General features: G+C 38.2%; 1 protein-coding gene across 1 annotated transcript in view; it reads right to left on the minus strand.

Annotated features, from left to right (window-relative positions):
* Window positions 1-15568, minus strand: part of GRIN3A (glutamate ionotropic receptor NMDA type subunit 3A) — a 227754-nt gene that overhangs the window by 166474 nt on the left and 45712 nt on the right. Inside the window, exon 3 of the mRNA XM_044657012.1 lies at window positions 1275-1879. Within this exon, the coding sequence (XP_044512947.1) occupies window positions 1275-1879 (605 nt within the window). The remainder of the gene's footprint in view (window positions 1-1274; window positions 1880-15568) is intronic.

The following is a 15568-nucleotide window of genomic DNA, read 5'->3' on the forward strand; positions in this document are numbered from 1 at the left end:
AGAAGAATATTTAACCTGAGAACTAGCAAATGATTACTCTTGAAAAGTGAAGTAAAAACTATTGGGTGACTCTGAATGATTATTCCCTAAGCAAATATTTGCTGTATTTAATCTTTAACATGTATACAAATGTTCCCACTTGATTCTCTTAAAGCAAGTTGAATAGTCTACATATACTCACACCGGGAGCAGGTTTTCATGGGGATATACATAGGGATGCCCTGTGTAACCTTAAGTGCAGGATAGAGAATAAATAGTACAGGTAGAAAATCACCCTTCTAGAGAATTCATGTTGGGTCTCTCTTTATACTGTTCACTGACCCTGAGTAAGGAGAATACGTTGTTTTTCTTTGTTCTTATTGAAAATATTTTCTTCTTTTTACAACTGGCAGCTATGTGGAATGTTCCCGGGTGTAGGAATCTTTTCATCTAAAGCCAATAGAATAGAGTAATTGGAGTGCTCGAATTTCTGTCAGGAAGATGTAGATTTGGATTCCAAGTCTGACACTAGTCCTTAAGACTAGGGGAAAGTGATCTGCCCTCTATGAGTTCAAATTTTCTCATCTGTGGAATCATTTTTGGCCTTTTTTGCATCCTTAGCACTTAGCAAAGTGCCTGGCATGTATTAATTGATTAATAAATTTGTATTAATTTGACTGGACTTATAAGGCTCACATGAGTTAAGGAATTTCTGGATCTTTCATTTATTATCTGTGTGACCTTGAACAGATCAGCTACTTTCCCTGAGCTCATTTCCCAATCTGCAAATGAATGGGTTGGACCAGATGGCCTTTGGTGTCCCTTCCATATCAAAAACAATGTTCTTAAATACGTAAAGCACTTAATTAGTGGTTCTACAAAGGTGGGCAACAGTTATGTCTTTATATTTTTGTTAACCTTATACTGGCACAACTACCCTGGAGAGCTGAAGGGTATGGGAAAGAAGAGATTTTAATCAGTTCCTTACCATAGGAAGGAGAAAAAGTATACTCATTTAATGCCATATGGGGTCTACTTTACATTCTCATTTTTACAGTGTGATAACCAGTAACAGAGACATATCTAAGCCATAGAACATCTAAGAGATAATAGATTAGTGGATAGATAATCATTAGGCTTAGTCTTTTAGGGCTGGTAAACTTTACATCCATCTTACTGTTTCAAACTACTAACAGAAAGGGAGATTTCTGAAAGTAGAAGGTGATGGGATTTCTGTTTGATTTACAAGTGTAGCCTTATAAAAGAGGTGACAAAATAGAGAAATGATTTCCTACCTTGATAAATATTGCCCTGAAGTGAGATTGGTGACTCCCTCATCCATGCAATTCATGGTACTGGGAATGAGTGCAAGTTCTGGCTGGACCATGGTGGCTGTGGCAATGGCTCTTGCCACCAGTTCCATTGCATCCTGCACGTAATGTTCAAAGATAGATTGAGTGGTCTTTCCATGAGCAATGAGGCCCAGAGGCAGACCTTCTGTCCTCAGTTCCTCCACATTCTGGGAATCCCCCAGAACCCAGTGGAGCTCCAGAGGCAACCCTCCAAACTGGGTGGTGATTTCAAAAATCTTCCGGATGCTTTCCATGTCACAGCCAAACATCACCATGGTGGGAGTGGTGTCCTTTATGTTCTCAAGCTGGACTTGCAAGAAGCTCTGTAGATCTTGCCTCGAGGAGAGGTTGGCTGTGATATTGATAATGGATCCCAGGTGGAACTTGGCACTCTGCTGGGTGAGGAGGAGGAAGTCTGTGATGTTCCAATCTTCCTGGCATAGCAGCAAGCTGAAATTGTACCAGTTGTTCATGGTCAGGATTGAGACAGTGACATCAGCATCAGAACTTAATGAATTTTCTAAACTCAGCTGTAGGTGAAGGGGATTCTGTATTTAAAAATATGAAAAAGAAGAATTAGAAAGCTTCACTGGCTTCCTGCAGCCTACTGACTTCATGTCCAAATTCCTTAGCCTGGCATTCAAGGTCCTTCACAAGCTGGCTCCATCCTGCTGCTTCAGTCTTATCTCCCACTAGCTAATTTGGATTGTTTGCCATCTCCCAAATACATCCTGCATTCCATGTTTTTGTTCACCTCAGCACTGCCCCCCCCCACTCCCACCTCCATCTCATCTCTGCCTGTTGGCAATCAATCAATACATATTTTTAGAGTACCTGGGATGAGCCAGGTACTAGCTATGCAAAATGCTTGAGATATAAAAGACGAAAATGAAATGGTCGCTGTCCTCAAGAACATCCTACTGATTCTTTTAGGACCAGTTCAAATGCTACCATCTTGCCCCTGAATCTATCCCCAAACCCCTCAGTCAAAAATGATCCCTCTGTCATCTGCTCCCTAAACATTTTGTATTACTCTTATGCACCTTTGCTCTGGACTAAATTTGTGTTTATGTTTAATCACCTTCCGAAGACCGGAGTCTTTGCCTCATCTGTATTTCCTTCAATACTTAGCATGGCGCTGGAGACAACATGGTGTAGTAGTAAGAGTTTTGTCTACATGTCTTATCCAGTGAAAAATATTCCATAATTTCTCAGCAGAATGTACGTTCCTTGAGGGCAGGGATTGTTTCACTTTGCTCTTTATATTCTCTAGTGCCTAGTACAATGCCTGACACAGAGTAAGCCTTTAATATTGACATGACTGATGTTTTGGTCCATTTGAATTGCTATTTTTAAAAAGGATCTGCCACTGACGCAATAGCTTTATGACCCTTGGTCAGTCTCTTATTCTTTCGCAGTATCAGTTTCCTCCTCTATAAAATGGGTATAATATTAGCTACAATACTTACCTCATTGGGTTGTTGTTTGGATCAAATAAAATATGTGTAAAGCATTTTACAAAATTTAAAGTGCTATAGCATTGTGAGTTGTTATTATTGTATATCGTAGGCATTTAATAAGTACAAAATAAATTATTAAAGAAAACTACAGGGGCAAAAACCTTTAATGGTGTTTTTCCCATTCTCCTCCTCCTCCCCCATCCTCTCCCAGGTTTAAATAGGTCTCATGAGTGGTATTAAATACAACAAAACTCTTTCCTTCCTCATATTTTTGTTAGGTAAATGAAAACTGTGCATGCATATAGTAAAGGATATAATTCTAACCACTGCTGCAGCTTCCCAGACAAATACAAAAACCCAACTGTCACATCATGTTGTTTAATTTTAGTGCTCTGTGTTGGGTCATGCACCATGAACTAGGAATTCATTGAAGAATCCAAAGCACTCCCTCTCCCCATAAGCAGCATTAGCCAAAGGTACCATCATAAAAAAGCTTATTTACAAGCAGCCCATTTGCAGTATGTAATTGGCAATTAAATTAAATTCTACTCTTTCCAAGGACAGATTTATGATCAGTCCATGATATAAATCTATAGGGTGGGATAAGAAAAGCAAGCAATTATAGATGTTCCACATTGGGGGGTAATCTCTTCTTTCTTAGTGAATGGGGAATCTTTTGCACAAGAGAATTTGATGGGAGTAAACATCTTAAATGGATCAGTGGATTCCCGCTGTACAGATATCATAAAATCAACAAAAGGCAAGTAGACTCACTTTCTCAACAGGTCTCCCCTAGGGCCTGCCTGATTGGTAAAGTTTGTGGTATTCACATGCTGAGCAGAATTAATATCAGCTGAAAGGGGGTGAGCCCAGCTGGGGGAGGTGTTTACACTTGCTGAACTCCTATCTCCTATTTACAAGACCCCCTTTTCACTCCTAATGTTTCTCTCTCTCTTTGTCTCTGTCTGTCTGTCTCTCTGACTCTCTCTCTGTCTCTCTCTGTCTCTCTGTCTCTCACACACACATACAATGAGCTGCTTTGGCAGTCATCAAACCAGCTGTGGTGAAGAGAACCCCAATGATAGTCTCACAGGGGACAGCTCAGCACACTACAAGGCTACTGCTGAGACATCCACTGCCACACTTCATCTGACATGCAGTAATTTCTTGGGCAGGAAACCTACCATCCTTTTAGCTTCCTAGCTTAACTCTTCTTGCAAGCTAGTTCTTATAACACAAGAACAAAAGTTCTATAAAGATGTGAATGTAATAAATTTAAAAGGGCATTGATTGCTGAGACCTCACCATATCTATTTGTATTCGAACCCAACAACATCTTTTCACTAAAGTCATTTTCTGATCTGCTCCCATTTGCATATTACCTCACTACCTCCCCCAATTCTTTGCTGGGAGACAGGTTAATCAAATCAACATTGCCATCATTACCAGGGAGAATCTGTCAATCACTTTCCAGACTATTCTTCTCACTGTCTTTTTGACTTCTCAGATCAAGACACCCTTCTCTTGGCCACTACTCTCTTTTATGTATTAAGGATCTCATTCTTCCCCACAGAGATACCTCTAGAACTCCAAAACACAATTGCTGACCTACTTTTAATAGGAGTCTCCTTATCTATAAGCTAGCCTTTCTTAGCTACTGGACCCAAGCCCTAGGGTAGTTGGGCTTCTTAGCAGGTAGTCTTTAGGTGAAGATTTAGGTTTAGTGATTTCTTCCTGATCTTCTCACCAAACAAAAATGGTGGCAGGTGGTTTTTGATAGCGAGGTAATTGTCTTTACCATTTCTACCCCAATAAAGCATTTTCCCAATATAATGCTGCTGTTGTTCAGTCATCAAAGTTATGCCCAACTCTTCATGACCTTATTTGGGATTTTCCTGGAAAAATACTGGAGTGGTTTGCCATTTCCTTCTCTAGCACCATTTTATTTATGAGGAACTGAGGCAAATAGATTAAGCGATTTGCTGGGAGTCACACAACTATTAAGTGTCTGAAGCCAGATTTGAATTCAAGCAGATGAGTCTTTCTGATTCTAAGGCTAGTATTCTATCTGCTGTGCCACCCAGCTGCCTTCATTCCAAATATGAACAATACATTTACTCAGTGGTCCATAGCAGGACCAGTGCAATAGTGATTTTACTCTCAGATGTTGATCCTGCCATTTCCCTGAATCCAAGCTTAGCAACTTACTGTTTTGTGCCTTTGGAGGAGTCATTATATCTCCTAGAGCCCCAGTCTCCTCATCTGTAAAATGAGTTCAATGGAATAGATGATCGCAAAGGTCCCTTCTAGCTCAAAATCCTATGATTAATAGGTGTGCCTTTCAGGGATATAGGGAAAGATGCTCTGGAACATAGGGGGATGTTCCCTACTAGTTCTTCACTTTATTTTTTGTTTATTGTTTTTACACTGAAAAAGGCTTCTTTAAATTTCTTATGAGGTACCACTCATCTTTCCAATCGCCACCTCTTGTTTACACTATTTAATTGTTGAGTAATCCCTTTTCTCATCTATACTTCACGGCAAACTTCAACTTTACATTGTATCTCTCTCTTTGTAAGGTAGAGCACAGATGTTTTCTAACTGCTTGCTACGAGATAATTCAAAAAGCTTTGTCCTAGGGGATACATTTTTATAAGAGTAAACTATACCAGGAGTTTGTCAGATTTGATGGCGGGTACATTTTAATGGAGCCAAAAGGGGGCTACTGTAATTGCCCAATCTTCAATTTATTGCTCTGGACTCCCTGAATAGTTCTGCTGGAGGGACTGTTTTGTGCACTGGGAAGAGAGCGGCTGTTAATGAAATTGTTTAATCCAGAAAGTTTAAAGCAAGTGAAAGGAGGAAATTGGGAAGGAGTCACAATGGAAGATGCTGACTCTCGTGGTCTTTACAAAATAAGAAAGGCCAATAAAGATTAAAAAGGTAAGAATTAGTGAAGGTACTTGCATGCATAATTTTCTCTCTGGAGTATAGTGGGGTTATTTCCAATTAATGGTTAGGAATCCAAATGGGCTAATTAGTGAGGAGATCCAGCCCCAGCCTAGGTTCGCAGCATTTTTCCTCAGACCTGCTCATCATAGAGAGCCTCCTCTGAGAGCTCCTGACACTCCCCTCCCATTTCTACACTGTGGTGGAAGTGGTGAGGTCAGTAGGGGGCTTGGTACTTGGATGAACCAATGCTCTAAGAATTTACTAGTGGAAGCAACGTGGAAAGAGTATGGAGAGAGTTTGTCTGCAGTGTGACAGTATCAGAGGCCAAGGGGCTTCTCCCCACAGTTCTGTTGGATCAGGTCTTTTAGAGGCAGCTGGGTGGCACAGTGGATAGAATGTTGGTCCTAGAGTCAAGAAGACCTGACTTTCAGTCCATTCTTAGACTCTCTGGCAAGTCACTTTGGGCAAGTGACAATCTCTTTCCCTCAGTTTCCTCATCTATAAAATGAGGATAATAATAATGCCTATCTCCTAGAAGTACTGGGAGGATCAAATGAGACGATAATTTTAAAGCATTTAGTACTGAATCTGGCACATAGTAAATAATATATTAAGGTTAATTGTAGTTGTTGTTACTCAGTAGAGAATAGATAGGTCTGGGATTTCAATGAAAATACTGCCTCCTCCCTGAGATTGTTTTTCTGAGCATCCTTATACCACATGCTCATACACATACATATGTACAGACTATAATGGGATTTCTGTGCTATGAACCATGTTTGAAAAAATTTAGTGTCATGGTAGTTTTTAATTTTTATATTAACTCTGCTTCTCAAAATACCTCCCCCTCCTCCCCACCCAGAAAGCTATTTCTTACAGCAAATAATCCTAATGAAAAAATAAAAAAATGTGCCAAAATGAATCACTTCATTAACACTAATGAACTATTGGTGTAGTTGTGAACTGATCCAGCCATTCCAGAGAGCAATTTGGTGAAAGAACTATAAAACTGCATATTTTGATTGAGCTATATGTATACATTACTAGGTCTATATCACCAAAAAAAAAAGATTTTCAAAAAGGGAAAAGGGCCCATTTGTACAAAAATGTTTATAGCAGCTCTTTTTGTGGCAAAGAATTAGAAATTGAGATGTCTCCTTATTGGGGAATGGCTGAACAAGTTGTGGTATATGATTGTAATAGAACACTAGTATGCTATAAGAAATGACAAGCAGAGTAACTACCAGAAAAACCTGGAAAGACTTACATGAACTGATACAAATTGAAGTGAGCAACTATGAATGACTCATTTATTCTCAGCAATACAATAATCTAAGATAATTCCAAAGGACTTGTGATGAAAAATGTTATTTCCAGAGATGTAATCCAGATACAAATCAAAGCATACTGTTTTCCCACTTTATTTTCTTTCTGTTTTTTTTAAATGTGAGTCTTCTTCTATGATATGATCAATATGAAAATATATTTTACATGATCAAAAACATATAACCTAGATTAAGTTGCTTGCCATCTCAGGAAATGGGCAGGACAGGGAATGAGGGAGAGAAATTAGAACTCAACATTTTGGGAGAGAAATTAGAACTCAACATTTTGGAAATCAAATGTTGGAAATTGTTTTAGCAAGTAATTGAGGGGGAAATAATATAAGTTAAAAAACCTAATCAACCCATCAAACAATCCAATATTTTGTGCAACATTCTGCACTTTGTATATTTGACTCTAAAAGAGACAATGGGCTACCTTTCCTCATTTTACTTGAGAGACTTGACTTGTCTAAACAGAACTTATTATATATTTTTCCTCAAACCCACTCCCATTTGAACTTCCCTATTATTGCCGACAGTTCCATTGTTCTTCTAGTCACTCTGGTTCCAAATCAATATTATTCTCAGTTCTCAATTCTTACTTATCCCAGATATCCAACCATACATACCCACTGCACATCTCTTATCTATGCCTCCTTTTCTCCATTTACATCCTTCTTTTCTCAATTGTTATAACAACTCCTTCATTGGTCTCACTGCCTCAAGTCCCACCACTCCAATTCATCTACTGTATAGCATAGGTCTGACCATGTCACTTTCCCATACCCAATAACTCTAGTCACTTCTGTTTATTCAAAGACCAAACACAGACTTCTCTTTTGGACATTTGAAACATTTTCCAACCTACACTCTATCTTTTCACTCTTTTTAGCCATCACTTCTCTTCATACAGAGCCACAATGAAATTACTTGCTGTTCCTCATTTTTGGGCTCCCTGGCTTCATTCATGATTCATCTTAATTATCACCTTCTGCAGGATGTCTTTCCTACTCCTCCTCATTGCTGGTGCCTTCTCCTCTAAGTTCACCTCATATCCACTCTGTAAACAACTTATATATAAACACATTAATGCTGTTTGCTCCATCAGAAAGTAAACTCTTTGAGGACAGGGATTTTGTTTGCTTTTTCTTTGTATCCCTAGAACTTAGCACTGTGCCTGATATATAGTGAACCCTCGATAATGATTTGTGGATTGCTTGAAGGATAACAAAGGAGGGCAAATAAGACTGTAATATAGAGGGAAGAGCACTAGTTCTTGAGTTATAACTTGGATTTGAGTCCTGATTCTGCTTTTGTGGAATTAATTTCTTTCCTCCAGGTCTCAGTTTCCTCCTTCATAAAATGAAGAAAGTTGGACTATATGATACTTGATCCTAAGCCATAACGGAGATATTAAGGGTTAATATGAGTGAAGTTAAAAAGCAAGGTGGACAGAGTTGTAGAAATAATGGCTAAGAAATAGGAATAGGAGGGACTTGGGATAACTATGTATTGCTATAACCTGAGGCAAGAAAGTGGTACAGTAGACAGAGTGTTGGGTCTGGAGTTGGGAGCTATGTGACCCTGGGTCACAGAAGTTACTTAATCTCTTGCTTGTCTCAGTTTTCTCATCTCTATGGTGGAGATACTAGTAGTATCTACCATGCATGTTTCTTATGAGGATCAAATGAAATAAATATTTGTATAGAACATTTGGCACAGTGCTTATCACAGGGGGCACTATATAAATGTATTATGCTTAATATCAATATTACCCATAAGAAGATTTTGGGCAAGTACAATCTCTTAAACTCCAGGACAATTTTCTCACGATATTTAGTCTGAGAGATATTGATTTCTTGCTACATTTATATTCTCATTTCTAGCTCAGATTTATTTCAAGTGTTTCTCTTTTGCTTTGTGTGATGGCATGAGAAGCAATGAAATTTGCAGAAAAAAATACTGCTATTAGTGAAAGAAGAGATCTGAATTTGAATCTTGACTCTGACTCTTACTGGTATTTTGATCAAAGTTCCCTTAACCTCTTTAAGCCTGTAAAATGGATTTAATGATATCAACAATATCCACTTCATAAGGTTGTTGTGAGGAACAAATAAGATCCTGTACCTTTCTAATCTTTTCTAGGTCATGAGATAAATAAGTTAAAGGACTAAACATTTTCCTTAATCCCTTCAAGCTTTCAGACCTCCCTAAATCAGAAATTATGCATCTAAAAAGACAAAGATAAAGACATTTCAGTTGTCTCTCTGACATGGGACATCTAAAAGGAGGTTTTTATTTTTTATTTATTTATTTTTTCATTTTTCTTTTTCTTTTGAATATTTTCTCATATTTACATGTTTCATGTTCTTTCCCTCTCCCCAAACCTCCCTAACCCCCCTTAGTCAATGCACAATTCCACTGGGTTTTACATGTATCATTGATTAAGCCCTAATTCTATATTATTGATAGTTGGGCTAGAGTTATCATTTAGTGTCTTCATTCCCCAATAATATCCCCATCAGCCCATGTGTTCAAGCAGTTGTTTTTCCTCTCTGTTTCTCCTCCCACAGTTCTTCCTCTGAATATGGCTAGTTTTCTTTCTCATAAGTCCCTCTGCCTTGCTCTGGATCCTTGCATTGCTGCTAGTAGAAGTCCATTATGTTCGATTGTACCACAGTGTATCAGCCTCTGTGTATAATGTTCTCCTGGTTCTTCTCCTTTCACTGCATCAATTCCTGGAGGTCGTTCCAGTTCACATGGAATACCTCCAGTTCTAAAAGGAGTTTTTTTGAAAAAAGAATACAAATCTATGAACTAACATCTACAGTACATTCAGCAGCCCTCCCCCATGCTACAAGCTACAAGGCAGGGTAGCTACATTAGCCAACCACAGGATCCTAAAACAAGAGTCAGCCCCACATCTGGGTCTCTCCTTTCTTTTTTCAGTGCAATGGAGTTCTTGGATCCAGGCTGAAAAAAGCCTGCTCAGTCCAGGATAGATAGAAAAGTCAGAGCTCCAGACTTCAGAAGTGGGGCCACACAGTCAGAAGTGCTGCAAGAAAAAATTCTGGCTATAAAAGATCTCTGTAGGAGAGCAAGAAATAGAAGGAAGGGGCCAGGACCCATGTCTGGGCTGGATATAGAGATGAACACACCCCCACACTTTCTCTCCCCCCCCCCCCACATGCACCTCCTTCTTCCCATAGACTCATAGTAAAAGACTGAAAAAATCAACCCCTAGCATCAGCAAGGCAACTAGTGCTGGGCCAGAGAATGGAGGAACAGAGGGAGCAAGACAGGACACCAGGGCAGGACAAAGTGTGTGGGTGGATGGGTATCACTCCATTAAGCCTTGAAGGAAAGCTTTTTGGCTTCTAGCCAGGGCCTAGTCTGGTCACCCAAAAGCCACATGGGTTGGAGACATAGATTGGAGAACCGTGAATTGCCCCACTGTGTGAGGAGGTTAAGGTGCTTTGAAATTCAGGTCCCAAAGAAGTCACCAATAAGAAGGGAGGGAGTCAGAGAGTACAGAAAAAGACCTAAGTTATCAAAGATCTCGAGAAGAAAAATTTTCAAAGATCTTCAGCATAAACAGATAAATCAACAGGGACTTTAAGAGCAGCAAGATATATAGCTTCCAGGTTTGATTTCAGGCATCTATAAGCAAAACAAAGGAAAATGACCCAATATTTGATGAGAAGAGTCCCTGTGGAATTTGAAAAGAATATAAAACAATCACACACTGTTCCTGAGTGGTTTAAAAAAGAAATGAGAATTATGAGAGCAGAATCTATGCCATGCATAGCAAAAGAAGTTAGAATAGAAAAATTGGAATCTACAGTGGCATATCTTGCCAAAGGAAGAAAAGAGAGAACAATAGATTAAGAATATAATTACACAGACAGAAAGAACAATCTAGAAGAAGAGAAGAAAAAAAATCACAAGAAAATGTGCTCACTATATAAACAGTAAATTCTTGTTTGCAGTCTTTTCAGTTGTGTCTGACTCTTCATGACCCCATTTGGTGTTTTTTTTGGCAAAGGCAGTGAAGTGGATTACCATTTCATTTTCTAGCTCATTTTATAGATGAGGAAATTGAGACAAATAGGGTTAAGTGACTTGCCCAGTGTCACATAGCTAGTAAGTGTCTGAGGACAGATTTAAACTTGGGAAGATGAGTCTTTCTGACTTCAGGCCCATCACACCATTTGCTATGTCACTTCACTGCACAAGCTCTAAATACAAGTTAGTTAATGTGTAAGATGGGAATGAGGGTGGAGTGATTCAAAAGTAAAAATATTTCTTTGCATAGAAAGTTTGATTTTTGCCTATATCCAACTCAAATTCCATCAGGAAAGAAGAGTCTAAGGGAAAGTTTTAGACTCAAACTAAGATTTATTAAGAATTTATTTAGCACTTACCATATACCTAGCAGATTGCTGTGGGAGATGTTTGGGTAACAGAAGACCTGGTCTCTAAATTTAAGAACCTGGTAGTCTAGTAGGGAAGACAAGACTTTCACAAATGTGAAAAAGAACACTGAAAGGCAACATGTCAATTAAAGGTCAAAATAAGTGATCTAGACAAATAAGTGCATTCAAAGCTTACAGAAAGGTGAGATCTATATGGGATGGAATAGTGGGGAGAAGGTTCATGTATGAATTGGGGCTTGAGCAAAAGTTAAAGAGAAGGAAGAAAAGTATTCTGGGAGTGAGAACATCCTGAGCAAAGGTGCAGAGGTGGGAATAAACCTGTTGTGCCTATCTGAAAGAAAGCTAACTTTATTATTTGAAGTGGAGAATTTGTGTGTGGGGAATATAGGGCATGAAGTCTGGATGTTTTGAGTCCAGATAATAAAGGGCTTTGAAAACAAAAATGTGTTATTTTTTTTGCCCTGTAGGCAATGTGAATCCAAAATAAGATCTTGAGGAGGGGATGGTGTAATAAAAATAGTATTTCAGTAAGATGAATCTGATGGTGATATATAGGATGGATTGAATGGAGAGAGTGTACTGACAGAGTATCTGGTTAGGAAGTGATTATAATAATTCAGATAGGAGATGATAAGCAGTGAACAAGGAGAACAGCAGTAGGTAAGGAAAGAAAAAGATTGATGAAAAATATTTCAAAGTTAAAAACAAAAAGACTGACTGAATAGATGTGACGGCAGCTAGGTGACATGGTGGCTGACTTAGTTAGCATCAAGAAGAGCTGAGTTCAAATCCTGAATCAGATTCTTGGCTGGGTTATGGGCAAATCGCTTAAAATCTTTGAACCTCAATTTCTTCACCTATAAAGTGAGGAAGTTGAACTCAATAGCTTATAAGCTTCCTTTCAGTTCTAAATTTATCCTCTTGTGAGAGTAAGAGTCAAAGTCTGGGAAACTTTGGGAATATAATAAATTTATATCTCCCCATTTCTCTTTTGCCTTTTATTTTGCATCAAGAAATTCATGAATTCCAACTCTTACATGTTCAAATAGAGATTTCAGAGAGAAGTGAGAAGAGAGGATGCTTTTCTCCTTTTGATGATTTCAATTTCTCCCACATCTTAGAAAATAGATAATGCTTCAAAATATTTCCCTTTCTTTTTTCATCTTCTCACTGTTTCTCTTCTTTCTTCTTCTTGTTTCATTTCTTCCTCTTTACCAGTGTCAAAAGTAACAGATAGCTTTTTAATGGGAAAGAATTATGTCAATCTCCCCTTCTCAACATCAAGCTTTCACACCTGATAAATGATGAGATTAGAACTCTTTAGCTGCCTCATAAGGGTATGAAGTTTTTTCATATTCAAGCATTTACAGCAGAAATTCAAGGCTAACTTTGCCCAAACCTGTCACATGGGGTGAGGAAAATTCTTTCTCTGAGAAGGCTCACTAAATCAGCACTATTGAGTCAATAAAAGGCTCCAATGGAGAGGGAGATGAGGAGACTTTATGTCCTCCTCCTGCTGAATAGGGTAGTGAAATTAGGCTAATTAGATTGTATGAGCACTTAGATAGCACCAGATAAATAGATAAACAAATAAATTTGGTCCCAGAGAGCTACCCAGGGGTGAGATGTGGTCTCTGCTAATGAATAAAGATGTGCCCACTGCAATCACACTCACTCCTTAAACACAGCTCTATTGGGAAATCCCAGATGTTTAAGTCAATCCCCTTGCTGACTTTAAGGGCAAGTTATTATTAGGTTATTTTCCATGTTTGTCCATGTAATATAGAAGCTTTTTTGGGGTGGGGTCAAAGAATTATTTTCTAGTTTTCTTGAATTTTAATAAATAAAAATGAAGACTTCAGGGAACATCGCAACTCTCCAAACCCCCCTTTTTTGCCAATTGGGTTTATTATAGCAGTCTATTTCAGTTGTTGACATCAGGAATTCATTTTTTTGCATAATATCTTGTACTCATGTTGACTTTTCCTAAGGTTTGCTAACAAGAATAGAAACTGTCAGAAGATTCATGTGACTATGGAAATAATTAACCCAAATCATACACAGTATGACTTTTTATAGGTTATCCTGAAAAAGCATGTGCCTCATTTACTGGATGGAAACAGAATTGCTACTAATATATTTATAATTTAATGAATAAATCTGGAAAATTTTTAATTCTATAAAAATTGTTCATTTTTGAGGCTAAAACCCAGCATGTTTTGTGTGTGTGACAAATAGGAAGCCATTGGAGTCATCAGTACATTTGTCACATAAGAGACCAAGGGACGCTGTTAGTGGCAAACCCAATAGATGTGAGCAAACTGGTGTTTTGTTGATTATATTGTCATTGGAGAATGGGTCCTTTAATGTTGTTCAACATTCATTAAGAGCTACTGTGTTCAGAGCACAGTGCTCAGTGCTGGTAGAAATAGAAATTTAGATAAGCCTTCATAGTCTCTATTCCCTCTCATTATACTCTAATATCTACTTATACATCTTCTCTCTGATGTTACGAGTAGCCTAGCCTATCTTTTTACAGGCCATCATCATCTTTCACTTGTACTACTGCAATAGCTTTCTAATTGATCTCTCTAATTCCATCTCTGTGTTTCCTAATCTATTCTCCATAATCTGTCAATTTCATGTTCTTTAAACACAGACTGACTATGTCAAGATACCACCTTACTCAACGTCTTCAGTGGCTTCTTCATTCCTCTATGATAAAATACAGTTTCCTTAGTGAGAAAAAATAGAAATGATCATGGGAGGTTCATTTCAAGGAAACAGCAAGGGAATGAATGCCCTTAGTCAGGAGAAATGCTAGTTAGACATGCACTGTCAGTAGGATAGAGTTGATTTAGGAAGGTAGATTGTTAAAATCTACTGTTCTGACCCATAGCCAAAAGGGGCCAGAAGTGAGAACCAGAAAGAAAAAGGTACCCCCTTTCTTGTTTTGTGGGAATATAAGGGGTGGAAGTTAGAGCTTAGCCTAGGTATGGAAGTAAAATGATATAAAATCCAGAGAGGATTAAACAATTAACTGAAGGATAAGATCCAATATGGCAGCTAGGTGGCACAGCGGATAGAGCACTTGGCTTGAAATCAAGAAAGACTTATTTTTCTGAATTCAAATCTGGCCGCAGGCACTTAATAAATGTGTGGTTCTGGGTAAATTACTTAACCCCATTTACCTCAGTCTTCATCTATAAAATGAGCTGGAGAAGGAAATGGCAAACCAACCCAGTATCTTTGCCAAGAAACCCCCAAATGGGGTTACAAAGAAACTGACACAAATGAAAATGGCTGAAAATATCTACCATGGAGTGTGTCACCCCTTCCCACCACAGCTAAGCTAAGACATTGTATTCAAGGGGAGAACTGGGGAGTAGAGTGAAAGTAGGAATAAGTTTCAGCATCCTTATGAAGCCACTTCAGTTGTATGGGCAGAAATGGACTTCAAGAGATAGAGAAGTCTGTTATCAACCTGTCCTGAAGAGCAGAAGGCTGTGATGAGGAAATGAATAAGTGATTCCCCTGCAACCCCCAGTAAAAGGCAAGTGTATTCTATATATTTGAAGTTGTTGGAGAAGTGACCTCTGGGTAAGGAAGGTTGTTTCTGGATGTTAACGTTTATATGTCCCATTTTCAAATGTGGAGCAGACTCATTCTACTTTAATGCTACAAAGAAAAAGTCATTTCCTGAATGCTAAGGATTTTCAAAGAAAAGTAAACCCTTTTACTTTTGACAGAGGTTTCGGCTAGATTAAATATTTTGAAGGTCATATGATTATATATTTAATATCAAGCAAATGATTTACAAGATGACTAAAATTAATTCAAATATATTCAAACTAAAGTTATAAAAGTTCTCAGTGAAAAACTTGCATACTATCTCAAAATAGGGATTTCCTAATTAAACTGTCTGGCTGTACCAGCTAAAATTCCTATAGAAATGTGATTACTTTGTTTCAATGCAGCTTGGAGCTATTATTAAAAGATGGCTTGTGTCACATTCCAATTTCTTTCATTGTACTAGGAATTAGAACTCAGCTAAATGTTGATTA

Source organism: Gracilinanus agilis, chromosome 1, assembly GCF_016433145.1.
Source record: "Gracilinanus agilis isolate LMUSP501 chromosome 1, AgileGrace, whole genome shotgun sequence".
NCBI lineage: Eukaryota > Metazoa > Chordata > Mammalia > Didelphimorphia > Didelphidae > Gracilinanus > Gracilinanus agilis.